This window comes from Solanum lycopersicum, chromosome 8 (assembly GCF_036512215.1).
Source record: "Solanum lycopersicum chromosome 8, SLM_r2.1".
Taxonomy (NCBI): Eukaryota; Viridiplantae; Streptophyta; class Magnoliopsida; order Solanales; family Solanaceae; genus Solanum; species Solanum lycopersicum.
Window position 1 is genome coordinate 63,930,967 of NC_090807.1, and position 26,986 is coordinate 63,957,952.

The following is a 26,986-nucleotide window of genomic DNA, read 5'->3' on the forward strand; positions in this document are numbered from 1 at the left end:
AAAGTTGGAAGAAATAATATCACTTTACTCAGTGGTCTCGGGTTTGGATATCCCGTACAGAGTCATCTTTGATAGTAAGTGCAACCCCCTTACCCCATGTGTGCATGATGCCAGAAAATAAAGATAGAAGTAGAAAACCCCCAAATCATAACCCAATCAATGCATGAAGAAGGGATGCAAAACCAAATGGACAGGGGAGTGGTTTGGAAATGGAAAAATCATGCATGCAAAACAAGTCTTTTAAAAGTGACTACTTTACCTCTCTTTCAAATGTCTAATACACCATATTTTCTAGTAATGGCAACCATTTTAACCTTCATTGCCCTCTCTTTTATCACTACATGGGTGCCCTTACTGGCAAATGCAAAAATCTTCATGGTTCTAATGAAAGATGACCCTTTTGTATCTACAGAATCAAAGTAAAAACACTTGCCTCTTCCTTAACCTGATTTAGTTAGCCATTAAGCATGCACTCTGATTTATTATTGCTATTATGCTAATCTATTTTTCAGGAATTTGGAAGATGTTAATATCTACAAAGAGAGGATGAGAAGACAACATGACATGCTTCTAGGATCTCTTCTAGAAAAAAGTGTTTATACCAAAGTTTACAGCTATACTCATTTGATAAATGGATTTGCCATTCATTTGACATCTGATGAGGTAGGCATTTGACTTCATCAGTACTGATATCTGCAAAGATTTTAGTATTTTTTTTTTCTGTTGACTAGCTAAATGCTGAAAGAATTGTTAAGTATTATATTGCTGCAGGCCCTTGATGTTCTGCGGAATGTAGAAGGTGTTAGAGCCATTTATGAAGATGTAAAGATGAAGAAGCTGACAACGCATACACCTGACTTTTTAGGACTTCCTGTTGGTGTCTGGCCTAAGTTAGGTGGCCCTACGACTTCAGGGGCAGGCGTTGTGATTGGTATGATTGATACTGGAATCAATCCGTTCCATCCTAGCTTTTTGGCTCAAGCATCAAATGGTGCTGGCCGTGGAACAATTGTGAAAAGTGGAAAATTCAAAGGGAAGTGTGTGACTGGAGATAGATTCCCCGAAACAGCCTGCAATAGCAAGATAGTTGGAGCACAATATTTTGCAAGAGCTGCAACTGCCGCTGGCGAATTTAATGCCTCTCGTGACTATGCTTCCCCTTTTGATGCTGATGGACATGGAAGGTAAGTGACTTAGTATGAAAAACATACTTGGCAGTATTGTTTAGTAACCACTGAAACTGAATTATGATTGACCTTTTAGACTATTATTATTTTGTTTCATTTAGTATTTTTGTATGATATTACATGTTCATAATCTATGAAAGATGTTTCGACATAGCAGCCATACAGCATCAACTGCAGCAGGAAATCATCAGGTTCCTGTCATTGTCAACCATTTCAACTATGGTTACGCAAGTGGTATGGCTCCAGGAGCAGGGTAATATGAATATTATTTTTCTCTCTCTTTTTATCAAGAATTCCACATGTGAAGTTTGATCTTGATTAAGAAAAACCGTGCTGCATCTTCTAACAGGATTGCTGTGTATAAGGCCATGTATTCTTTCGGAGGTTTTATGTCAGATGTTGTGGCTGCAGTAGATCAGGTTGGAAATTATAGTAGATTACATATTTATGCATCTTTCGCTTTTTTAAAGCTTTTTACTTGTTAAAGTAGCTAATACTCAAAGGTTATCTTGGCAACATTTTTATCATTTAGGCAGTAGAAGATGGAGTGGATATACTTAGCCTTTCTGTAGGGCCAGCTAGTGTTCCTACTGGCCCTTCTGCTTTCCTCAATGTTCTGGAAATGCAGCTTTTATTTGCAACAAGAGCTGGTGTGTTGGTTGTTCAAGCTGCTGGAAATGGCGGTCCTTCTTCAACTTCCATTCTTTCCTTCAGTCCCTGGATCACAAGTGTTGCTGCCTCCACTACGGATCGTAGATATAATAATTCAATTGTTCTAGGCAATGGACAAAGCTTCTCTGGCAGTGGACTTTCGCGTTAAGTTCCTTACCTCTTTCTTGCTGTTAAATTTCAGTTATTTTCTTTAGAGTGAAGGGTCAAAACGCACCAAAAGTATCCAGGTATTTCAATTTTGAAACCTTAACCATCAGGTGTGTGAGTCGAGCTTCCTAGCATAACTATCACCAGCTATTTATCAAAACACATCTCAACCATCACTTATTCCTTTTTTCTACCTAAGTGATGGTTGATATTTCAGGTAGAAAAGGGAACAATTGATAGTTGATGTGTGTTTTTAATCATTAACACATTACTTTATTAACAAATAACAATTGATGTCTGCATTATCTATATTATAGTGACTGCTTCTCTTTTTCTCGTCGCGTGAAAATGTGGCCTTAACATCTTATTTTGCAGCCCCAACCCTTTCAGAAGTGCATTTCCCACTTGCTGCTGCATCTGATGTTTGTAAAGGGAACACTTCTTCTGCTCTATTGACAGTTGAGAGCTGCCAGGAGACAGAACCATTCATTCGAACATTAGTGCAGGGGAAGATAGTAATATGCACATATACATTTGATTTTGAATCAGAGGCAGCAAGCATAGCCACTGTTGCTGATACAATACAAGAAGTCGGGGCAGCTGGCTTTGTACTGACAATGGACCCTGATATTAGTTCTGAAAAAATTAAGGGAGCTACAATGACTTTGACAGTACCTGGTCTAATCCTGAACAGCATGGAAGCCTCTACGGTATTAATCTCGTATCCATAACCACCAGGATCACCACGAATGGTTCTCTTTATGGGTGAAAAATAGAAATTATGATGTCACAAAACTGGTTTCATCTGAAACCATAAATAGTAAATATTGTACATTTCTTGGTTCAATCTGCAAGAACTCCACGACTTTGAGAAGTTCAACTTAATCTATAGATATTCAAAGCAATAGTTTTCAAGGGCCTAGAATATATCTTGATAAGGCTGTCAATTGTCTACTAATCCTGATATTCCTTGTTGTCTGCTGCAGGCTTTGCGTGAATACTATAACTCGAACACATTAAGAAGTAGAAGTGGAAGGGCTATTAGTTTCAGAGCTACAGCAAAAATTTTAGACGGGAGACAAGCTAGTTATAACAGTCAGGATCCGTTTGTGGCATCATATTCATCTAGAGGTCCTGATGTGAACAATGCACTCTTAGACACTGCTGATGTCCTTAAACCAAACATCATGGCTCCAGGATCCTCGATATGGGCATCTTGGAGCCCTAATAGTGAAGGAGATCAACACATCAAAGGTATGATTATACAAATTCAGCGTATTTTACACACTTGAACAATGCTACTCATGAATTATCCAACATCAACCTTATATTTTGGTATCTAAAGGTATGGAGGTTAAGGATTAGGGTAGAAAGTTGGTAGGTAGTTGAGTTTTGTCTCGTTTTTCGGTGGGATTATGTTTGGTGTGAGTCTGGAAGCATCGTGTATGTCGTAGTATTAACCTTATACATGTAGTTTCTTGCTTTTGATAGTTGTTACCATCTGCTGTCTTTTGTGTTTCAATTACCACATTATTTCGTTATTGTTACTGTTCTTTTTCTGGATGCCATGTACTGCTTTCCATATTAATTGACCTGTTTTATCCACTTCAATATCTCCTTTTTCATTACTACTTTGATTTGTTGCACTTGAGCCGAGGGTCTTTCGGGAACAATCCTTCTTCCTCCACGAGGTAGGGTAAGGTTTGCACACTATACCCTCCCCACTCCCCAGACCCCACTAGTGGAATTACATTGGGTATGTTGTTGTTTGTTGTTATTATTTCTTATTACAAGAACTGTAATTTGAAAAGACATCCTGTTTCCAGGACAGAATTTTGCACTTTTATCTGGAACAAGCATGGCTACTCCACACATTGCTGGAATTGCTGCTCTAATAAAACAGAAGCACCCTGGGTGGAGTCCTGCAGCCATTACGTCTGCGATGATGACAACTGCAGATGTAACGAATGGCTACTCTAGTACCCCTATTTTAGCTCAACAAACAAACCAGCTAACTCCTGCTACTCCTTTTGATTTTGGATCTGGGCTTGTCAATCCATCTCGAGCCATTGACCCTGGACTTATTTTTAAGGCAAGTTTTAAACACTATGTGCTGTTTTTATGTTCAGTTCCAGGAGTCGATGAAATGTCTGTAAGACGAGCAGTTGGAGTTGGATGCCCGAGTAAGAAAAAAGCATGGTGCTCGGATTTAAACACGCCAAGTGTGACAATTTCAAACTTGGTAGGCTCAAGAAATGTGATCAGGAGGGTGACTAATGTCGCTGGTGTAGATGAAACGTACCAAGTGATCGTGCAAGAGCCTCTGGGCGTGAGTGTTACTGTAAGGCCACGAGTGTTTAACATCATTGCAAAGGCTTCAAAACATATTACCTTTGTCCTAAATGCAACTCAAACAACCAACACTTACTCATTTGGTGAAATCGTGTTCCAAGGTAACCAAAACCATACTGTTCGAGTGCCTTTGGCTGTGTTTGTAAGCAGCACTTTACATTCATGATGCTCTTGTATATATATCTTCATAAAATAAAGTTTTGCCTTCTAGCATACACTGTAATCAGACTGTAATGCAGTTTACTTAAATAAGAGAAAATCATTCAGGTAACCTTCTTCTAAGCTCCAATAAATCAGTGAAAGAAAAAGAAGTGATCAAAAGAGACATGAAAGTAAGATTTGATAGCAATTATCAATCTTCAGTTTGTTAATCGATTAACCTTCAAATGCCTTGATTCTTAGACTCAGGTGTGATCCTTTGTTCATCGATGACTCTTCCTTAGTGTAGCAAAAACTTTGGAGAATAGGCCAGGCTTTCTTTGAACCTGTGAGAAAGAAAGTGAGTGTTTTCTTATAAAACAGTGATGTCTGGAAAAGCCAGAGTTGTATATTACTTCCCAACGTTTCAATTTGTTTGTCTTACTTTCCTTTTCATTCCGTTCTCTTTCCCTTTTTGATAACTCTTTAACTTTAACTTTCCACGTAGCATGTTTAAGACGATAAGATTAAAGAACATTTTATTTAGTACATTCTACGTATCTTTAGTTTAAACATCGTGCCAAGTTATCAAAACTAGACAAACAGATTGAAACGGAGGGAGTATAACTAACTTTACAGTAAGTGAATTACCTGAAAACTCTTCACCATGGCTTTTATTTTATTTGTTTTAGAATCCATATTCTTCTTTTTCTTGGATTTCTTATTCTGAGTCATGAATGATCTAAGGAACCTTGGCATAACAAATTTCCAGTTCCCCATACAAGCTGGTACACTAACATATTTTGGCTTGTTTTTCACTGCAACAATCTGAAAAAACTAATAATAATTCTGAGGACAGTAAGAATACTTTTATCATGGACAACACGTTAAAATTCTTTATGTTGTCAGTGTATATAAGTTAAATGCATATAATATATTAGCAAGATAAGAAACTTAGAACCTGAGAATTCTGTCTTTGGACTTGCTGTGGAACTAATGGTGTTGATGGCTTTGATTGATGATGATTCGAAGCTCGAAGATTTCTCGAGTAATCAAGAAGTTGAGCTTTTCTATTGTATCCTCTACCATTTGCAACATGTTTAACATGAAGATGTTGATGTTGAAAGTGATGAAATTTGTTGTTTGTTGAATTGCTTCTCTTTCTTGTTGGCCCCTCTACAAGAACAGCTACATATACAGTCCTTTCTCTCATATATGATACCTAAAACAATCCAAAAAGAAAGTATTAAGCATCATTTTTTCAACAAAAAAAACTAAGGATGATCATAGCACTAACCATTCTTGTTGGCATTTTTTGTTTTTATTGATATCGTTTGTCAGAATCAAAGGGTCTTTTTCCTCCACGAGTAATTGTTTCTCCGATTCTCACAGCTGCTCTCTCCACATCTCCGGATATCGAGGGGAGTGAAAGAAGTATAGGTGAAAAAATTTGGTGTAAAAGGTAGAAAAATGAAAAAGGAAAAAATGTTGGTTGATAGTTTATATAGAAAGTGAAAAATGCAGGCCTAAAGAAAAAAAGATAATTTAAGTGTTAATTCATTGTTAATATCGTAACCGAATAATATTAAAATAATTAAGGAAATGTCCTTCCAAATATGAAATCTAAATTATGATTAAGATACATAATTATAAAAAGTAAACAATGAATTCTATTTTGAAAAGGATGTACTACTATTTTGTTATTGCTTTATGTTTACTTTTTCTTTCTTCATTTGTCTTTTATCATTTGGTTGATGATAAAGTAGAAAATGGTGTCTATTTGGTTAGTTAATAGGGACTTTTAAATCATTTAATTTGATGAATCAAATGGGAGTCGTTCTCGAATGAGCTATATAATACGCGATTTAAATATAATTTGAGTTTCAATACGAACTTTGACGTAGCATATAGCAACAAAATAATAAAAAATTAGTTTCAACAAAAATTGAATATTCACAAACTATTTCATAAGTTCCTCCATATTAATATACCTTCGAGATATACATTACTAATAGCTCTTGAATTACAAATCACAAGTTACTCACTAATATTTTTTATCAATAAAATCTATATTTTAATCATATTGTATTTGTGACGGCAATCAATTTCCTAACTTTAAAATTTGTTTAGTAATTTATTGCAGACAGACCTCATTTGCAGCAAAACACAAATAGGGAAACTTTGGTCATCTATTAGACCCCACTATACCAGCCTATGGTTGGTAAGCAATCTTCTATAAAGTGCTAAGAATAGGGTGTTTGCATTTCGACAGGCTAATTGGGATCGATTATCATGTATTGATATAATATTGAAATCAATTTGACGTTTCGATACACTAACTTGAAACGGGTACCACCGGTACCATCATTTCCTTTATAGAGAATTTATATTTGTTGAACATCCTTTTATATATTACCAACTTCCTCAAATGTTAACTTAGCCATCAAAATCTTTATCACCATCCAAACTTGTGATTTACAATTGATGAAGAAATAACAAGAGCGTATTCAACGAAATTGTATAAAATGGGATTTGAAAAAGATAATAATGCAAGCTGTCTTTATAATTATTTTAATGAGGTAGAGAAATTGTTTTCGAAAGACCAACGGCTCAAGCAAATCAAAGTAATGAAATGAAAAAAAGATTGCACGAAGAATCATGTGCTATGCTTCACGGATTTTTGTGATTCGAAATTTCCGAACAAAATGGTCGAAATTTTGTATTGATGTCCGTCAAGACCTTAGCTATGGATCCAGTTCACCCCGCAAGGAAAACAGAGGCATTTTCAAGTTCAAACGAGCCTCAAAGCATGTAAACGCAGATTTTGTCGAATTTTGTGTGCTATAGTCCATGAATATTTTGTGATCCAAAATTTCCGAAAAAAATGTCTGAAATTTTTCATGGACATTTGTTAAAACCTTATCAATGAACCCAGTTCATCCCGCGGGGAAAATGGGGACATTTTCAAGTTCAAACGAGCTTCAAAGCAAGTAGACCCAGATTTTACCAATTTTCATGTGCTATAGTCCATGAATTTTTTGTGGTTCGGAATTTTCAAAACAAAATGACTGAAATTTTTTCTTGACATCAGTTAAGACCTCAACAATGGATCCAATTCGTCCGCAGTGAAAACAGGGGCATTTCAAGTTGAAACGCATCACAAAGCAGGTAAAACAGATTTTTTGTGATCCGAAATTTCCGAAATAAAATAGTCAAAAATTTTCTTGACGCCCGTGAAGACCTTAGCAATGGACCCAGTTCATCCTGCGGGAAAAACGAGGGCAATTTTAAGTTCAAACAACTCCAAAGCAGGTTACCGCAAATTTTATCGATTTTTGTATGCTATAGTTCACAGATTTTTTGCAAACCGAAATTGCCAAAATAAAATGGCCAAAAAATTTTTATGGACATCCGTTAAAACCTTTTAAATGGATCCAGTTCATCTCGCGGGGAAAACAGAGACATTTTCAAGTTCAAACGAGTCCCAAAGTAGATAACCGCAGATTTTATCGATTTTCATGTGCTATTATAGTCCAATGATTTTTTGTGATCCAAAATTTCCTAAACAAAATGGCCGAAAATTTTTGTGAAAGTTCGTTAAGACCTAAGCAATGGACCTATTTCATCCCTCAGGTAAAACAGATGTATTTTCAAGTTCAAACGAGCCCCAAAGCAGGTAAACAGATTTTGCCTATTTTCGTGTGCTATAGTCTATGAATTTTTTGTCATTTGAAATTTCCAAAATAAAATGACCAAAAATTTTCATGGACGTCCATGAAGATCTTAGCAATGGACTCAATTCATCCCGCTGGAAAAATGGGGTATTTTCAAGTTAAAACAAGTTCCAAAGTAGGTAATCATATATTTTTTTGATTTTCGTGTGTTGTAGTCCATTGATTATTGTGAACCGCAATTTTTTGAAAAAACTGACGAAATTTCATATGGACGTCCATTAAGACTTTAACAATGATCCAGTTCATCCCGCAGGAAAAAAGAGGTATTTTCAAGTTCTAACGAGCCCAAAAGCAGGTAAACGCATATTTTATCGATTTTCATGTGTTATAGTCCATGGAATTTTTTTTAATCCGAAATTTGAAAAAATAAAATGGCCGAAATTTATCATAGACGTCCGTTAAGACATTAGCAATAGACTCAGTTCGTTCCGGTGGAAAAACGAAGGTACTTTCAAGTTCAAACAAACTTCAAAGTAGGTAAACACAAGTTTTGTCAATTTTCGTGTGCTATACTCCATGGATCTTTTGTGATCTGTAATTTCATAAACAAAATGGACGAAATTTTTTATGGACGTCCGTTAAGACCTTGGTAATGGATCAAGTTCATCACGCAGAGAAAACGGGAAAATTTTCAAGTTCAAAAGAGCTCTAAAGCAGGTAAACGCAGATTTTATCGATTTTCGTGTGCTATAACACATAAAATTTTTGTGATTTGAAATTCCCAAATTAAATGCTCGAAATTTTTCATAGACGTCTGTTAGGCCTTTAGCAATGGACCAGTTCATTCCACGGGGAAAATAGGGGCATTTTAAAATTCAAATGAGCTCAAAAGCAGGTAACCACAGATTTTATCAATTTTCGTACACTATAGTTCATGGATTTTTGTGATCCAAAATTTTCAATATAAAAATGGCAAAAATTTGTTATGAACGTCCGTTAAAACATTAGCAATGGATTCAGCTCGTTCCGCTAAAAAAATAGGTGCATTTTCAAGTTCAAACGAATCCCAAAGCAGGTAAATACAAATTTTGGTTATTTGTGAGCTATAGTCGATGAATTTTTCATTATTCGGATTCCTGAAATAAAATGACCAAAATTTTTCATATACGTCCGTTAAGACCTTAGCAATGGACCTAGTTCGGCCCGCGGAGAAACTGAGGGCATTTTCAAGTTTGTTCACGAATAGGAGAATGCATATTTTGTCGATTTTCATGTGCTATAGTCCATGAATTTCTTGTGATACGAAGTACCCGAAATAAAATGGACAAAAAAACTTGCGGACGTCCGTTAGTATCTTTACAATGGATCCAGCTAAGACCTCAACATGGACTTAGTTCGTCCCACGAAAAAATTAAAGATATTTTCAAGTTCAAACAAGCTCTAAAGTAGACTCATATTTCATAGATTTTCGTATTCTATAATTCATAGTAAAACGTTGATGATATTGACCAAAGACTACATGAGTAGGCTAATAGTGCACCAACATGGTGCTAGTTACTATCACCAGCCAAATTCATATGAATAAGTAGGAATAGGACAACTCCTAACTACCTACTAACCTTATATCCTAATCTGTGACTGTCATACCCTCTTATCTAAAGTCATGTCCTCGATAAACTAAAGATGCACCATATCGTGTCTAATCACTTCCCCCAATACTTCTCCAGCCTACATCTGCCTCTCCTCGACCCCATTATATCCAACATCTCACACCTTCTCATTGGGGCATCCATACATCTCCTTTTCACATTCACAAACCATCTCAGTCTTCCTTCCTTCAACTTGTCCATCACAAAGGTCACTCTCACCTTTGTTCCGGATATCCTCATTCCTAATTCCATCACTCCTAGTATGCCAACACGTTCATCTCACCATCCTGATTTTTGCCACTTGCATCTTTTGAACCCAACAGTTATTGATTGATCAACACTTCATCCATACAACAAAGTCGGTTTTAATCACTTCCCCCAATACTTCTCCAGCTTACCTCTGCCTCTCCTCGACCCCACTATATCCAACATCTCACACTTCCTCATTAGGGCATCCGCACATCTCCTCTTCACATTCACAAACCATCTCAGTCTTCCTTCCTTCAACTTGTCCACCACAAAGGTCACTCTCACCTTTGTTCTGAATATCCTCATTCCTAATCCGATCACTCTTAGTATGCCAACACGCTCATCTCACCATCCTCATTTCTGCCACTTGCATCTTTTGAACCCAAGAGTTATTGATTGGCCAACACTCCATCCATGCAACAAAGCCAGTTTTAATTGATGAAGAAGATGACTCTAAAGCAATTGCTAGTGCTTGGGAGAGTCCGCTGCAGACTTTACCTTGCAAATATGAACCTATCTTGTTCCAAACCTGAGTAATGCCTCAAACAATAAGAAGAATAGAATTACAGTATCTACTAAAAGGCTCCAGTTTGAAGCATGACTAAGCAATCTGACAAAATAATATCATAGATCAGCTAAGAGATTGTTTACTACAGAAAAAAAACAGAACTGATTTTACTGTCAAACAACAAAATAAGAAAGGAAAGAAGATACAATTAGAACTAAACAAAATGGTGAATACAGATTTTAGGCTCTCTTTTGACTAGCATTGTGTCATCACCACCTAATCGCAATCTTCCAAATATATGAAAATCATAGCTTAAGTGAGAAAATGTGTTCAAGAGTCCTTTGAACTGCTTGAGTTCTCATCTTGCCAAGACGCTTTCCATTGCTTGTCATAAAAAGTAGACTCGTCCACCAACTTTTTGAGTGTTTCTATATCCTCATTCTTCCGTATCAGAAGCACACCGGCCACAGCTACAAACAACAGTGTTTTGCAAAAGAAGTTCCCCATTTGGTCAACAAGGCCTACCCCAGTCAAGCTATCCACAAAATAGGCCATAAAGAAACCAACCATTGCAGCACGACCTGCATAAGATTTACACACGCTCTATTAGTTCGGTTCAGTAAAGATGTATCTAGAGGTATGTATTTAAGAACTGGAAAAAAACTTCTGGAAATAGGGTATGAGCAAACCATTGAGAAGTTCAGCTTCAGGGAGATGGAATCTCTTCATCCATGCCCACCAAGGAATAATGGAAGTGTCGAAAAGCACAGGTTCTTCATTACTTGATGACTCTGGGTTATCTTCCAACCATTTCCTTCTCCTAACCTCTGCAAATGAATAGTAATTCGATTGTTATTAAATCAAGCAATATCATATGAATAATGCCCCAAAAAGGATGCCTAAAGTAGGTCATACGGCTGATGTTTTTGCACTCGAGCTAACAGATGTATGATTAGGAGACACCTCTATTGTAACTTGAAACGAGGAAGAAGGAACGAAAAGTTAAAAGCTTTACTGTGTATTACAGCTTTTGAGTCGAAATGTTAACTGCTGCCTGACCATAAGACCATAACACCTCAATTCAAATTGAAATGCAAGGAAAAACAGCAATATGTAACCATAGTTTGCTGGCTTAATTCATACACACGTCTCTAATTTAACACCACAAGATTCAAAAATCTTTATTTATTTCGTAAACGCTGTAGCCATTCAAATTAAGACACTTAAATTGGGATGGAGGGAATAGAGAGCTTTATCTCTAGGTTCCTCCGATTTTTTTTTCAGTGTTCATCAGCTCCCCCTGCTTATGGACTTAGACAAAACTACAGCAACCCCTTCTTAACAATGCATTTTTCTTCTTTGTATAGCCAAAACTGAAGTACAATTTGTTAATCATAAATCACAAAAATTGAGGTAAAAGAGAAGCATATCAAAATTAGTGGAAAAAAGGTTTAATCAATTACCAGCATCAATAACAGAATCCCAATGGGTCTCTCCATCTTTCTGAAATTGCTTCAAATCCCAAGTCCCACCAACCCATCTCGGATCTTGAAACATCCTCACAATCTCCGGCGCCGGAGCTCCGGCGGAAGCCACCGGCGGTGACCCATTAGAGCCTACAGAAGCCTCATTTGACTCCTCAACTTCCACAGCACCGTCCTGAGCTTTTTCCTCGAGTACTTCCTGCTCTACAGTAACAGAAGAAGAGGAAACAACACCACCTGACCCATTATCAGTGGCCTTCGGAGAAACCAAGAAAGAGAGATGGGGTTTCTTGAAACTTATAGAAGGATAAGGTTTGGGGGTTAGGTGATGTTTTGAAGGGGTAAGAGTAGGGAAGTGAAGTGGGGGAGATGAGAATAAGGCCATTGACATTCTTGTGGCTGATTGAAGAAAGCTTAAGCAATGAAAAAGAAGAGCTTTCAGGTCATGGCAAAGTGATCTTTCAACAATCCTTAGCCGCAGAAATGAGCAAATGATTTCTTGGCTGTTACTTACATATAAAAGTCTTAAATTAAACATTCCAAAATGAAATAGTAATGCATAAATATATGTTTATTAACTTCGTTTCAAATTTTATATATTTTATCCTCTTTGTCCGCTTTTAATTGTTATGATTTTTATTTATAGAGTAATTTAAAAAAAACTTTGACTAGCATTTTAATTGTATTTTTTCATCATAGTGATATACAAAAAAAATTGCAATTTGTAGTACTTTTCATATAGTTTTTTATCATTTAAATTTTTTATTAAAATATCAAATTCATGTAATCTAATTTAACTTTGAAAATTGATCAAATTAACTTTCGAAAAACGCAATATGACAAATAAAAATGAACAGAGAAAATAGTAGATATATGAATTTTGTGTGACAATTTGTGTACTACGTTATATCACATAATTGTTCATTTCTACATAAATGCACCTCCAAAGTTGATTAACATAACGGATAGTTAATGCTAAATTAAACAACATATATGTGGACTATGTCTTTTAGATTAGTTATTTATTGTTAAAGTTATCGTCTCCATTATGCTTAACATGGTTGTTTTAGTGTTATTTTTTTGAGGATATATCGAAAACAATCTCTCAACTTTTATAAGATAAAGAATAAGGTTATATAAACACTTTCTTTTTTCAACATTTGTTGTAGAATTACTCCGAATATATTCATGTTGTTGTAGATTACTTATTTAATTTGTAGTTTTATACTTTTCTTAATCTATTTGTGACTTACATTTGCCTTGAAGACTAACTTTGTGTTGCTAAATAAAATTTAAGTTTAAATTTTGTCACTTAACATGTATAATTTTATTATACTAATCAAGTTAAAGTTAACGTACGGCGTCTAATTCTTAATATCATGTCTGATGAAAAAAAATTTAAAATCTTAAAATAATCTACTATGATTGATCAAATTATAAAAATATTACTAAGATCATTTAAATTATTAATATATGACTTGAACTCAATCATGAGTGTCTTTTATTAACCTATCTTGTTATACTAATCAACAACCATACTAATGTCAATCTTAAAAAGAGCCGTCAATATGGGCTAGGTCTATTGGGCCGGTCTGACCTAACTCGAGATTTAATAGGGTTGGGCTACGATTTTTGATGCCCATTTGAGAAAAGAACTTTTTAGTCCGGCCTGAATAAACCTGTTGATTTGTGGGGCTTGAGAAATATCTGTAAGGCCGGCCCCTGGGCCAAAAAAATTAATTAAAAAATATAATATAATATTAAAATTTAAAATTAAAGAGAGTATAAACTCATATTTAGATATATATACTTTTACTTGAAAAAAAAAACTTAATAAATATTACAAAGATAATTTTATTTGTGGATTTGATTAAAACTAGTAACATTAACATCATGTAATATTGATATAATTTTTAAATAAAATAGGCTGACCCGGCAAGCCTGTAGCCCACATACTTGTGGATTGAATCGGCCGTTTTCTGGCGCACACAAAAAATAGACTAGCTCAACCTGACCCGTAAAATATCGAAATCTGTATGGATTAACCCGAATGGGATGGGCTAGCCCATATTGACAGCTCTAATCTTAAGTAATGCCAATGTATATTATTTACTCTCATTAGATCTCTGATTATTATGTTATATTATAATCATATATAAACCTGTTAGCAACCTAATTAACCTAGCTAGATTATTAGGCTTAAGGATGAATTACATTTTTTTTTTCCAAATTTGGACCACACAATGCTATTTGTTCCAACAAAAGTTGGGCAAAAAAAAAAAGAGGTAAGGTTTGAGATATGGTAGGCCAGTGTAGGTTTAGCCCAACTTTACCCCATTGGCCCAACTAGATTACATGGCACCTAGTTTAACTGCGGAAAAATTACGTAAATTAATACATTTTAAAAAAATAATTACTAATTTTAGTAATATTTTTTTGTTTATTATCATTTATAATGATATTGTAATAAATTTGTAATATGTATTAAAAGTGAATTATGTATTTAATATATTTGAATTATAATTGTTTTTGAAATATATTGTTTGTTTTAGTAAAAAATTGTCACATTGTATTATAAGTGTATTAAAATGTGTGATAAATTTATTATCCATCATTAAAACTTGTATTATATGTGAATAATAATTTTTTTTTATAATATATTAAACTCGTATTATAAATAAATTAAAAGTGGTCAAGTGAAAAAAATAGTAATATTACTAATGCTAAATATTTTTTTATAATACTATATTTATATAAATTTCCCATTAATTGGGCTATTGCCAATGCCATTTTGATTCATAGGGGTTTTCATCTCTCAATAAGACATTTGGTTTTAAAAAAGGTCATATTAAGATCAAATTAATTAAAATTTGGTATGATCTAATATCTTTTGTCTTTTTGTTATCGGTTTCAATCTACAACACAAACAAAATGTGTATAAATGACTCTTTGTGGTGAATATTTTATATTATAAATGTATAAATGACTCTTCGTGTGACTAGTGGTGCTCAAGCAAAATTAAAAGTTAAATTAAATTAAAATTCTATTAAATCTATGAAAGAAATTAACTTATGATTTGATTTAGATGGTGTTTGGATGGACTTCAAAGTTGATCAAACCTATTTTTAAGTCAGTTTTTACTTCTGAAAGTATTTGACGAATATTAAAGACATAATACATAAATGTGTCCTTTAACTTGACTTGAAATCACATTTATGCTCTTCAACTTTGGATGTGCATAAATAGACACTTAAATTTGTATAAAGTTAAACAAATAAACACACATGTCTTGTATGTCATTTTTTGTCCTACGTGATGCACTAGCTGTATTGTGTCATGTAGGACTCATGTGTTTATTTATTTAAAAGTTGGATAGTTAAAATGTTTGTTTGTGCATTGTGAAAGTTGAAGGTCAAAGTTAAAATTTAAAGTCAAGTTTAGGGTCCAGTATATATATTATGTCAATATTAAAATAACTTAATATAAATAAATTAAAAACTTAAAATAAGTTAAAAGGTGTTTGATAAGGTTAAAAATAACTTAAAATAAATTTGAAACGACTTAAAATAGAATAAAACCAAAAGTAAACCTCCTTTACTTTTTATTTTTTGACTTAAAGTAATTTAAATTTGACTTTTAATTTTTAATTTGAAAGCTACATTTTTCTTTGGTCAAATAAAATTAAAATTCTATCAAGCCTACGGAAGAAATTAACTTATGACTCGAATCGAAATCGTTAATAGTGTATATCATTTTTTTAAGAACCAAAAATATTTTAAGTCAACTAATTGTCCGTATATAAAGGCCGAAAATATAAATAGTATTGTAATTTAAAACCCTCAAACATCTAAAATATAATTTATAGATTGTCTAGACTATAAACACAAAATTAGTTGTGTGATTTATAAAAATACCTTGAAAATAATGACATTAAACTTTTGATTTTGTTTTTCTTATAGATAAATTTTAAGTTTATCATTTTTATTTCACAGGCAATATTTTTTAAATTTTCTATATCTTAATAAAATGAAATAAACGAAGGTTAAAAGTTTAAGAACATCTATTTTGGTCATAGATTGTAATAATTGGATCGGCCCATCATAAACATGATCATGGGCTTTAAAAACGGGTCGGGTTAACCCAAGTCTTCATCAATTCAATCCCCACTCCCTAATCCAATCCTTCACTCTTCACTCTCTTTGAGTTTCAAACACAATGGAAGCTGTCACTATTGCTTCCCATTTCTCGCCGGCTACCGGAATACGGCTATCATCTACGGCGAGTTGCCGTGCCTCAGCTCCCAAACGGACTCTCAGATTTTCTCCTTCTACGAAATCTTCTCTATCGACGACCTTCATCTCCCCATTCATCGGCAGCAGTCTATTCTCGGACTTATCGGGTCAGAGAATTCGACCCGATTCTCTTTACCCTTCTTCCTCAACTGGCTTTATCCCCAAACGTGCCGTTGTCACTATGGTAACGACTTATTTTGACTTCTAATTTTGTTCTGCTGTTACTACTTTAAACTCAAATTAGTGGTTGAGGCATAGATAAGTATGCGTTTTAGATAGTTAAAGATGATAACTTTAGCATATATGTTGCTTATGGGAAAGCTCTGCTGTGATGATAGGTTTATGGGTATCACACATTAGTTGATGCTACATAGTAAGGAGGGTTTGAATAATGGTATGCATATCATAATGCAGGAATTACACCATGTAATTATGTGTTAGTAGAGAAATAAAAGAAGAGACAGAATTAGGACTTAGGATATTCGGGTAAAATTGAGGATTTTGTAGGTGGTCCAAGCTATTCAAGTCTTACTGAGTAGAATTACTTGGTACTAGTGTAGTTGTTCTGGTGGGAGGTAGCATGTACCCGAGGTGAGCACTAGCTGACTGGGAACCAATATTATAGGAAAATTAGAACAATATAGAAACTCATAATTCATCTGCCTCTGTTGTTGGATATGATAGTCTCTGCAAGAGAATGTTGGCAGGCACTTAGCAAACCAAAAGTATATTGCTTGGTTGGTTTTGTAGAAACTGTTGAATCGAAACTATAATAATTCATGGGATTTAACCTGAGAAGGTTAAAGTGGATTGTGTAGATATATCAAAAGAGTCCAACCATTTTAAGACATCGAAGAAGTAAACTAAACATTGTAAAAAAATGGGAACTGAGCTAGTTTCACAATACATATACAAGTATTTTTGCATATGTCAAAGTATCCAAAACATGAACTAGTCAACTAGGAAACTGAAATCGTCATACAGGATGACTAGAGCTACGGCTTTGTTTTTTCCTTTTTTTTTTTTGGAAATAAATATGATGGTATTGTTTGAATAATTGAATTTAGATGCTAAGCCGCCAAATGAATCTGTAAACACCCAAGAATACGTCAGAGTTTTATGGGTTATGAAGAGGGAGTTTAGTTGCTTAAATTAAATCAATAGTCCATATATAAAAGGAGAAGTTAATGGTCAGTTCTTTCTTTTGAGAGATTTGGAATCTGGATATCATGGATGAGTGGTTAAGCTCCAAAACTATATTATGCTACCTTCTATATGGATTCAATCATGTGGTTCTTTTTTGATGAAGAAGGGATAATCAGAAGTCATTCTAAATCAGGTTTAGAAGATGATAGTAGGTGATGGGAGTTCCCATCATCTGAGACATAAACATTTAGAAAACATCCAATTGTTGTGTGACAACTCTTCCAACTGGTAACTGTTATTGCGAAACTCAACTCCAAACTTTGCAGTTATGGTTCAGCAGCTTTATATAACTTTAGGCAGTTCAAAGATTAAAATGGTCAAGGAACATGGACCAAATGGTCATGCTGGGAAGTATCAATCTTGCTCTTCTGTCCTTAATTGCATATTTTGGAGTGCTAGCAATGAGAGAAATAATAGGTGCTTTAGTGATAGGGAGGGACACCATTTCAATTGTAAAGGCCAGATGTTTAAAGTCTATATGTGGACTAAGAAATAATAGTCCACACATATATCAATCTTGCTCTTCTGTCCTTAATTGCATATTTTGGAATGATAGGAATGAGAAAAATAATAGGTGCTTTAGTGATAGGGAGGACAACATTTCAATTGTAAAGGCCAGATGTTTAAAGTCTATATGTGGACTAAGAAGAGTAGTGTTTCTGATTGAACTCACTGTTACATTTTATGCAGTTCTTAAATCTATAGAAGGATGCTGTATTTGTAGTTGTAAATTTGCAGTACTTCTATTTAATGAAATTCTTACATTTTCATCCATAAATAAGAGTACAAAAAATATTAACAAAAGACTCAGGAGTTAGGTCTAGTCCATTTGATGAAGAGTTTTATTTTGGGCTGCTTCAGAGTTTTAAGTAGCTGTAAGGCCTGAATAAAAGACATAACAGATTAGTTTGATGATAGAGGACGTACAGGAGAAAAAACAGATAGGACTAGAATAAAGCAGAACAAAACTTGGAACAGTTTTATGCGACTGCCATTGCTTATTTAGGAACTCTCTTCAAACTGTATGATGTCTTGGAAAAATGATTTGCAGTTCACGGGTTATTTCTTACCGCTGGAAATTTGTTAGATGGAAAGTCTGATGACTTTGGAGAAAAAGGCTGTTTTCATAAACTGATGATGATATAGTCTCTGTTCACATAAAGATTTTGGGTCATCAGGAGAGGAAGTAGTGGAGGCAGCGAGCTTGGAGGAAGTATTCTTTAAAGTGTTATCAGTTGATACATTATTATCACAAACTTCTGTATGTATGCCTAAAGATCAAAAAGAAAAAATGAACACTTCTGTATGTTCCTTTTTATCCTCGTTGAAGTGATGGAATGTGAATGGAAAGTAGTATCAGTATTTTCTACTCTGACTTTAATGCTCTAACCATGTCCACATTATTGGTGCCAGGTTATTCCTTTCGGAGGGGACCCATCGCAGGATCATCCTCCAGATTTAGCATCTTACTTGTTTAAGAATCGAATCGTCTACTTGGGAATGTCTCTAGTTCCATCAGTGACAGAATTGATTCTAGCTGAATTTCTTTACCTTCAGTATGAGGATGAGGATAAGCCAATCTATTTTTATATAAATTCTACTGGGACTACCAAGGTTAAAATTGGTTGCTTCTTTCTATTTGTCTTGTATTTTTTTATCATCTCATGTCCTTCATTTCCTGGTCAAATGTTCAGCTGATTGTATGGGCGTTTTTTCTTCACTATTTTCTAATCACTACTTTTTTTAATAAATAAGCTTTATAAAAAAGGTTGAAGTTTGGTCTAAATGTAGCAAATGAGTTGTTTTTAATTTTCATTTCATTTAATAGGTGCTACTCCGAGGTTCTTCGGTAGGTATTGCTTGCTAGAGGATAAACTCGAACGGATTAAAATTTATTGCTACAGGCGCTGTGCGTCTATGTTGCTCGGACTCTTCATAAATGTCGGCGGGTGCGTGTCGGAATCTCCAAAAGTAGTTTATTTTTGGAGAATCCGTGCGGCTGTGGCATCGAAAGTGAAGAGTCCGCACAACTTAGCTGAATGTGATATATGTTATGATCATGTTTAGAAACAACTAAAACCCCTTTGTTTTACCAATTTTACCCTTATATTCTTCCAATTTGAAGTAAGTTGATTATGATATTTACAATTCTGAAAGCCACTCTTGATGCATTTCTAGTTTCAGAAATGCACTATACGGGCAGTTCTATGAAAGTGAGTTGCGGTCTCCTTTGTTTCTTTGGAAGCAAATTTTGAGATCTTAACATTTTAGCTGTTGTAAGCTCAGTTTGAGTTTTTACTAGGCTTAGTTTGAACCTTGTTTACTTTTGATTACATATAACACAGACATGTTTTTATCATACTTCTAGATAATTTTCTATTTTACAGGGTGGTGAAAAGTTGGGTTATGAGACAGAGGCGTTTGCTGTATATGACGTTATGAGGTTACATATTGCTTATCTATCCATTTTTCAACCTTAGAGCATATATTAACTCACATTTCTTTTTCGATCGTTTCATTTACTCATTTAAGTAATATTTTGAAGATGCCTGTTTAGTGTTGTTTTTTGTTTTCTTTTAACTTACTAATTTGTTTTTCTGGTAGTGATTCTCTGATAAAAGACCTGAATGATAAGAGTTTTGTGTAGATAGAATCTTGGTTCTTCAACAAGATAGATTCAGAATAGATCCTTGTGTTTGGTTGTTATTTTGGAATCTTTAGTCATTCCTAATATATCTTTACCAGAAAAAAAAAGATGTAAAAGTGTTTCGAACTTGGTAAGCCTCTCTCAAGTTATTAGTTGATGTGATGAAGGTGCGCCGGAAATGACAAAGCTGTGATAGGTTGATCTGCGGAGAAGTATGGTTCTGTTTGTTTGTTCAGAACAAAAATTACTCAGAATTATATTGGGACAGAGGAACGGAGCCATTGTGCTCGCTTTCATTCCATATTCTAGCTTTTCTAATAAATTACATGACAAGACGCAACTAGAGAACGCAATGTTAAGTTATTTTGGCAGCTGGATTTGTAGGATTAGAAACCGGATAATTTATACAAGTAAATAGGAGTGCAGCATAATTCCGCTCATCAAAATTTGGATATTCGTAACAAGAGTGTGGATGGTTTAAACTCAAGTTTTGTCGTATGTTAGCAGTGTGTTGCAATACAAAATGTAGGTCTCCAGTTGATATGAGTAATTGCCTGCCTGTGTTTCTTATTTGGCTGCTTCACAATTCACTAGACGTTTGAGTGTTCCTTGCTTGCACCAAAATGTAACCTTAGACTCTTCTGTTCATACTAAACAATTTGTTATCTGAACTTATAATTTGTATTAGCCATTACTGAAATCCTTTTATTCAGCTAAGGTTTGTATTAAAGATCTAAAATGAATGAATAAAGTTGTCCGTTCTGTAACAGTTAAAGTTTTTTAGATGAGGTGGTTCACACAGTTCAACATAGTATTAAAACAAGCAAATGGTCCTTGGTTCAAGTCTCCCCATCCATCAATTTTTTTTTTTACTTGCTTAACCTATGAAAAAGAACCATGCTGGTGTGAGAGGGCATGACAGACCTAAAATATATGAAGTGTCCAATCTCTAACATATTAAACTTATAGATGCAGTGGTGCCCACAATTCAACATTTTGGATAGAAGTTTCTCAGCAGTTTAATAAGTAATATTGTTTTTCTCGATCATGTAATAATTTTCATATAGTTAATACTAAGTAATATTGTGTAAAAATTAAAAAAATAGGCTTTTAAATTACAACAATGGCTAATATAAAGACTTACTTATGTAGATTATAGGTGTTCTCAGTATCACTATTTTCTGACATTTCTGCTCTCATGCCCTTGTTTCTGCTACATTTGCTACATTGAGGAACTTAATGATATGATTGTTCTTCTGCGACTCCTTCGTTTCTTTTAGTAATCTGCAACAGACACCTGTACTTTTTGCTGCAGTTACGTCAAGCCACCTATATTTACTCTGTGTGTTGGGAATGCATGGGGAGAAGCTGCCTTGCTTTTAGCAGCTGGTTCAAAAGGAAATCGTGCTGCACTGCCCTCATCTACAATTATGATTAAGCAGGTCATTTGGAGGACTTCTGTGTTTCTGTCTTCCTTTCTCCCTGTTTGCTCCCATTTCTTGATTATATCATCTAAAATATTCTCTGTAACCTGAGTCGAGCTCGTCGCACCGGGCTTGCCTAGTGCGGGGTATGTGTGGTCTGTGAGTTATTGCATAGGTGCGAGGTTTTACCCTGTGCGCACCTAAAGGGTAGTGGCTGCTGGTTTCCCTTATCATAAAAATAAAATAAAAAAAATATTCTCTGTAACCTGTCCCTGGGTTGCTCTAAAAAATTCCAATCTTGCAAACACATAACCATGATATTAAAGATACAGAGTGCACCCAAAGGATAGTGGCTGCGGGTTTCACTTATCATAAAAATTATATATATATATTCTCTATAACCTGTCCCTGAGTTTGTCTCAAAAATTCCAATCTTTTATACACGTAACCATGATATTAAAGATAGAATTGCTAATGCATATATCTCTTTGCAGCCAATTTCTCAGTTTCAGGGTCAAGCAACAGATGTTGAGATCATGCGGAAAGAAGTAAATAATGTCAAAGCGGAATTGGTAATCCTTAAAATTTCTGTTAAGCTTAGTGCTTGCTTACCGTGACAAAAGTTCAAGGGACAAATTTGCTTTTAAGGATGTTCATTTTCTGCTCTGCGATACACATTTCTGAAGGATCAAAGATGAGCATTATATTAATAGCCTGATTTTCTGACTTCACACATTTATTTTTAAGGTCAAATTGTATTCAGAAAATACTGGAAAATCACCTGAGGAGATTGAAGAAGACATAAAACGTCCAAAATACTTTAGTCCTAGTGAAGCAGTAGAATATGGAATTATTGATAAGGTATCTCTATGAAGTAACTAAAAACTTTTCAACTTACTTCCTGATATTAAAGGACCTGCAGTTCATATTGTAACTTAAATGTCTAAAGGTTGTATACAATGAGAGGGGAAATAAAGATAGAGGAGTTGTATCTGATCTGAAGAAGGCCCAACTTATCTGAAAGGAGTCAAAAGTCCCACCAGCCACGAAACCACAGGGATTGAGGTAAGCTTCACTTAGCTAATATTAGTTTTGCTTTGCAAAGTAACCGATTCTCAAACATAAAAATTCATTTCTAGGCCCGGGGGTGGCGTTTGGCATCTACCTTTCACCGGCAATTCATCAACAAGGCTATTTCCCATCATGAACGCTCCTTTTAATCTACAGATTGCCTCGAACTATATTAGAGGCCACAGTTGGGACAGCTATTATACTTGTTTTATACAGATCCTAGTCACTTAGATTCTGCATTCTGTGTTGGCTCAACGAAGTAGCTTATAGAACACGTGTGAAGTTTGCACTATTTTAGAATGTTATGGTCTTAAGATGGTTCCAATATTCAGTAAAATATTCTAACTGCAAGTCTTTACACCAATTTGTTAAGTGGAGATCTCAGAAAGGTGAAACAATTCGACCCAATATTTGTTTATTGAATGATGAAGCATCACAACTACTTAGTTCATTTTTCTTTTTTAGAGTAGCAATAGTTTTGTTAGTGAAGAAACTGTGACCTTCACTCTAGACCTTTTCATCACTCCACGAAGTTCACATCCTCAATTAGACAGATGTTCGCATCTGCAAAAATCTTCATTCCTCTCCACCACTTTACTTGAGTGCTGATGGTTCCCGTAGTTTGTTTAACTGAATGATGCACATTTAGCTTGAGCAATCACATATTCTAGAACTGAAACTGATTGTTCCTTCCGTAGGCGCCCCACCATTTCAATTATTGTCTCTCTTCTGGTGCAGAACTTGGGAAGTGAGACATCTGGAGAGAGGGGAGTTGCTAGTTTAACTTGGTGGGGGATTTTATGCTTTACAACTTGCAACTACAGATTTTGATTGTTCCTTTTTTTCTGGTTGATAGTAGTTTCATGATTACAACTTTTCTCTCTTGACTTTTTCCTGTTTAAGCTTGTAAATTCATTACAGCTGACCCTCTCCATTTTTATCCTAAAAAGACATGTGTATGAAGCAGATATTAAGCGATGACAGGTTGAGTTTGAATTTTGACAACTGATGTCTCTAGCTCTACAAGTGTGTAGATTATTTTTCATAGTGGAATGTAGCCATTAATGGGAAGTGCAATATTGCTCAACAGTTAAAGTCCATTAGGGTCACTGTCCAGCATTTCTGTTACTCAGTTTGGTGTTTGCTATAAGCTTCTTGATCTATTTTTATGTTTCATTTTTTCATATATGGTTTGAAAATACAGATACGTCAATGTTAACTGTGATTTAATCCAAGGGTCGATCTGAAACAAGCTTCTCTTATCCCTATGAGACAAGGGTAAGGGACTACACCGAGTATGTTGTGATTTTTTGCGTTTTTTGAGAGGGTGAATAATGTGATTAATTATCATTTCGAAATCATGACAGATAATTTGAAATGCAAAAATACCTATGATGAGACATTAATTGTCATTTATCTCTATGTATTTGTAATATAGGATGTCTTTAATTTGAAGGCGTCACAATGAAATAGTTTCTACCAGATATAAAATAAAGTTAACCGACTCTAATAACATTGGTATAAGTTGAGTGACCATTCGAACGTTCAACTCAATTATTTGCTTTAGTATATCATCATAATTTAGCATTGTACTATTGACAATGCATTTGATTAGATGATACACCAATCAAATAATAAAGTATTTATAAACTCCAAGTGGGTAACAAATATTGGAAGTCACCTACCAATTACTCTTGATATAGTACATGTATTCAACTAGAAAAAGTATTTTTATTTTAACAAAATAAATAAATTAGGTGGTTGAGTGCTTTTCCCCCAGATTTTGAGTCTGGTTTCATAATTTGTTATCAGATTCTACGTATAGTCACTGGATATCACTTGGAGCATTTACTTTATTTGATAACTTCTTAGTGCGTTTGAACCAAACATAGGGATATTCCAAGTTATCTATTAATCCAAATTGCTTTTATTGGTTAGTATTTCAATGATATATTTTTGACCTGGCAACTTTATCCAATCTTGTATTAGTAATCAAAATCTTGAGAGGTGTTTGGATTCCGCGGAACAAAATGTTTTTCATGAAAAATAAGTCGATTTAATGTAGTTATATATAATTTATGCGGATACCACGGGAGATGAGAGGAGGGGTAGGGATGTGGATGGAGGTCAGGAAGACACAATCGATGTAGAATGTCAGAAGTGGAGTAATACATGACAAGTTAACAACTAACGACAACGATATGAATGAACCACTATATATAATATACGATAAAATCGAGCAATTTCAAATGATATAAAGGCAAAATTTGATCTTTTTTCTTCTACTTAAAAGGAATACTTCACCCAAATTCACCACCTTAAAGATTTTTGTATTTTCACCTTGATGTTCTAATTTAAGTATATCTTCCACTTTGAATTATTTAATTACATGACTTGGCAAGTTTTAAACAAATATTGGCTAGCTATGAGTGAAAGAATTTGGGGAGCAATCGTCATGATTACGTTTTTTTTTCATAAAATGTTAATTAAATAGTACAAAATTTTATGACATAATCAAGTATTATGAATTAAATTTACAAAACAACAATATATTATCTTATGTTATACGAAATCTAATCGTAACTTTTTTTTTGATTTAGAATAATTTACAAGTAGCTATGATTTTGATTATCATCTCTATTTTTCAAGTGAGTACTTCATGCGCACCGATAGTTCGACTTCTTTTCCAATTTTCCTTTTTATGCTTTTTATTCCTTAGCCGCCAGACTACTGCTTTTAAGACACATAAAAGGATAAAGAGGAACCACAATTAAGGGACCAATCTACGTATATAGTGGCCATTCAATATTTCTGCGTTCGAAACGTAAAGGGTATAAAATATTAATAAAATTTTTAAAATAGTATATAAAATTTTATATTAACCAAAATAGTTAAATTACTGGAACAATAACGATTTCTTCTATCAGAAAAAGCAAAATCGTTGCTATTATATCGATTTTGCAAAATGTGATTATTTTTTTTTATAAAAAAAAATCAAGAAAATCGCTGGGCAGCAATTTTCATTTTTTTTTAAAAAAAAATTCATGAAAATCGACGGCACACATCTTCATTTGAGATTTTCTTTTTTTAAAAAATGAAAATCGCTGCCGCAGCGATTTTCTTAAAAAGAATTATTTTTTTAAAAAAATGAAAAGGCAGCGATTTTCTTGAAATTTTTTTTAAAAAAAAATCACATTTTTCAAAATCGCTGCTACTGCAGCGATTTTGCTTTTTTCGACTGAGGAAATCGCTACAGTTCCAACAATTTTACCGTTTTTGTTAATATAAAATTTTATATACCGTTTTAAAATTTTTGTTAATATTTTATACCCTTAAGGCTCCGGACTCCTATATTTTCCTAACTTATCAAATTCAATATATAGTAAAAATCGTAGTGACTTATGTTATATAAGTTTGCAATACACATTTTATACCATATTTGGAATTATAAAAAAGTGCGATAGGATAATTGTAACTTCTTTATCATATTTGTAATATTTAAGATGTTCCAGATTTAAGTCAAAAATTTCTAATAAATAAAAAACAATGCCTTATACCAGGGGCGTAGCTACCTTAATTGAAGGGGTTCATGTTCGATTGAAAATTATATTATTTACATATGGTTAAAATAAGTTTATATGTATATAAAGTGGATGTCGAACCCCCTTCGGCTATCTATTTCTACAGATTTTGAACCCCTTATTAAAAATTCTGGCTACGCCTCTGCCTTATACGCAACCTTCTTAAATTGATCGTATATATATTGCTTTAATCTAAATTGATAAAAACAAGTACATTTTAGATACCAGATAATTCATAAAAAAGAATAAAAGTATCGTGGAGAATTTTCGTATGATACACACATTAAACCTGACGATTTTTTGCTCTTTGATTTTTGATTTATCGATTGCTAAATTAATGAAGAATATAACCTCTAAAATTTACTATTAGACCAGAGATATTAAAAAAAAATCGGATTATGAAATTAAAAATGGTATTGAACACATAACTTATTTATAATACTCACAATGAAAGTGATTAAAATATTTTTACATTAGAAAGAGTAAGCAAAGATATTTATTGTTGTCGATAGTGGAAATTAAAAACATTTAATTATTAGTAGAAAATAATTAATTTATTAAGCTTTTCATTCCTTCTTAATTAAATCTTAAAGTGTCATTAATTGGAGTAACGCGTGATTGAATTATATTATAAAGTGCCAAAAACAATGTACTTATCAAATTTAATTAGTACTTAACCCCATCTTCCACTTGCTTAATCCCCCT

General features: G+C 34.0%; 4 protein-coding genes across 5 annotated transcripts; 2 read left to right on the forward strand and 2 right to left on the reverse strand.

Annotated features, from left to right (window-relative positions):
- Positions 1-297: 297 nt before the first annotated feature.
- On the forward strand, positions 298-4,524 carry TMP (meiotic serine proteinase). Its single transcript, NM_001247421.1, is given in 9 exon segments — positions 298-419; positions 513-663; positions 772-1,184; positions 1,345-1,440; positions 1,537-1,606; positions 1,720-2,002; positions 2,382-2,716; positions 2,993-3,260; positions 3,833-4,524. Coding segments are annotated over 9 exon segments (2,430 nt in total).
- On the reverse strand, positions 4,496-6,073 carry LOC101248508 (uncharacterized). Of its 2 annotated transcripts, none has more exons than XM_010327220.4 (4): positions 5,794-6,073; positions 5,458-5,718; positions 5,148-5,333; positions 4,496-4,843 (listed from the first exon to the last, which is right to left on the reverse strand). In XM_010327220.4, exons 1-4 carry the CDS (start codon positions 5,806-5,808, stop codon positions 4,781-4,783), a joined length of 525 nt encoding a protein of 174 aa, XP_010325522.1. In that variant the 5' UTR covers positions 5,809-6,073; the 3' UTR covers positions 4,496-4,780. The 2 variants fall into 2 exon arrangements, with proteins under 2 accessions (XP_010325522.1, XP_004245826.2); XM_004245778.5 differs by having other exon boundaries at positions 5,148-5,324; positions 5,794-6,070.
- Positions 6,074-10,679: 4,606 nt separating this feature from the next.
- On the reverse strand, positions 10,680-12,624 carry LOC101248227 (light-harvesting complex-like protein 3 isotype 2, chloroplastic). The gene is made up of 3 exons (XM_004245777.3): positions 12,040-12,624; positions 11,266-11,403; positions 10,680-11,157 (listed from the first exon to the last, which is right to left on the reverse strand). Exons 1-3 carry the CDS (start codon positions 12,596-12,598, stop codon positions 10,907-10,909), a joined length of 948 nt encoding a protein of 315 aa, XP_004245825.2. The 5' UTR covers positions 12,599-12,624; the 3' UTR covers positions 10,680-10,906.
- Positions 12,625-16,122: 3,498 nt separating this feature from the next.
- Positions 16,123-23,108, forward strand: LOC101247052 (ATP-dependent Clp protease proteolytic subunit-related protein 4, chloroplastic). Its single transcript, XM_004245773.5, has 8 exons — positions 16,123-16,536; positions 18,972-19,172; positions 19,946-20,001; positions 21,521-21,647; positions 22,124-22,201; positions 22,377-22,490; positions 22,579-22,694; positions 22,769-23,108. Exons 1-7 carry the CDS (start codon positions 16,276-16,278, stop codon positions 22,648-22,650), a joined length of 909 nt encoding a protein of 302 aa, XP_004245821.1. The 5' UTR covers positions 16,123-16,275; the 3' UTR covers positions 22,651-22,694; positions 22,769-23,108.
- Positions 23,109-26,986: the final 3,878 nt, after the last annotated feature.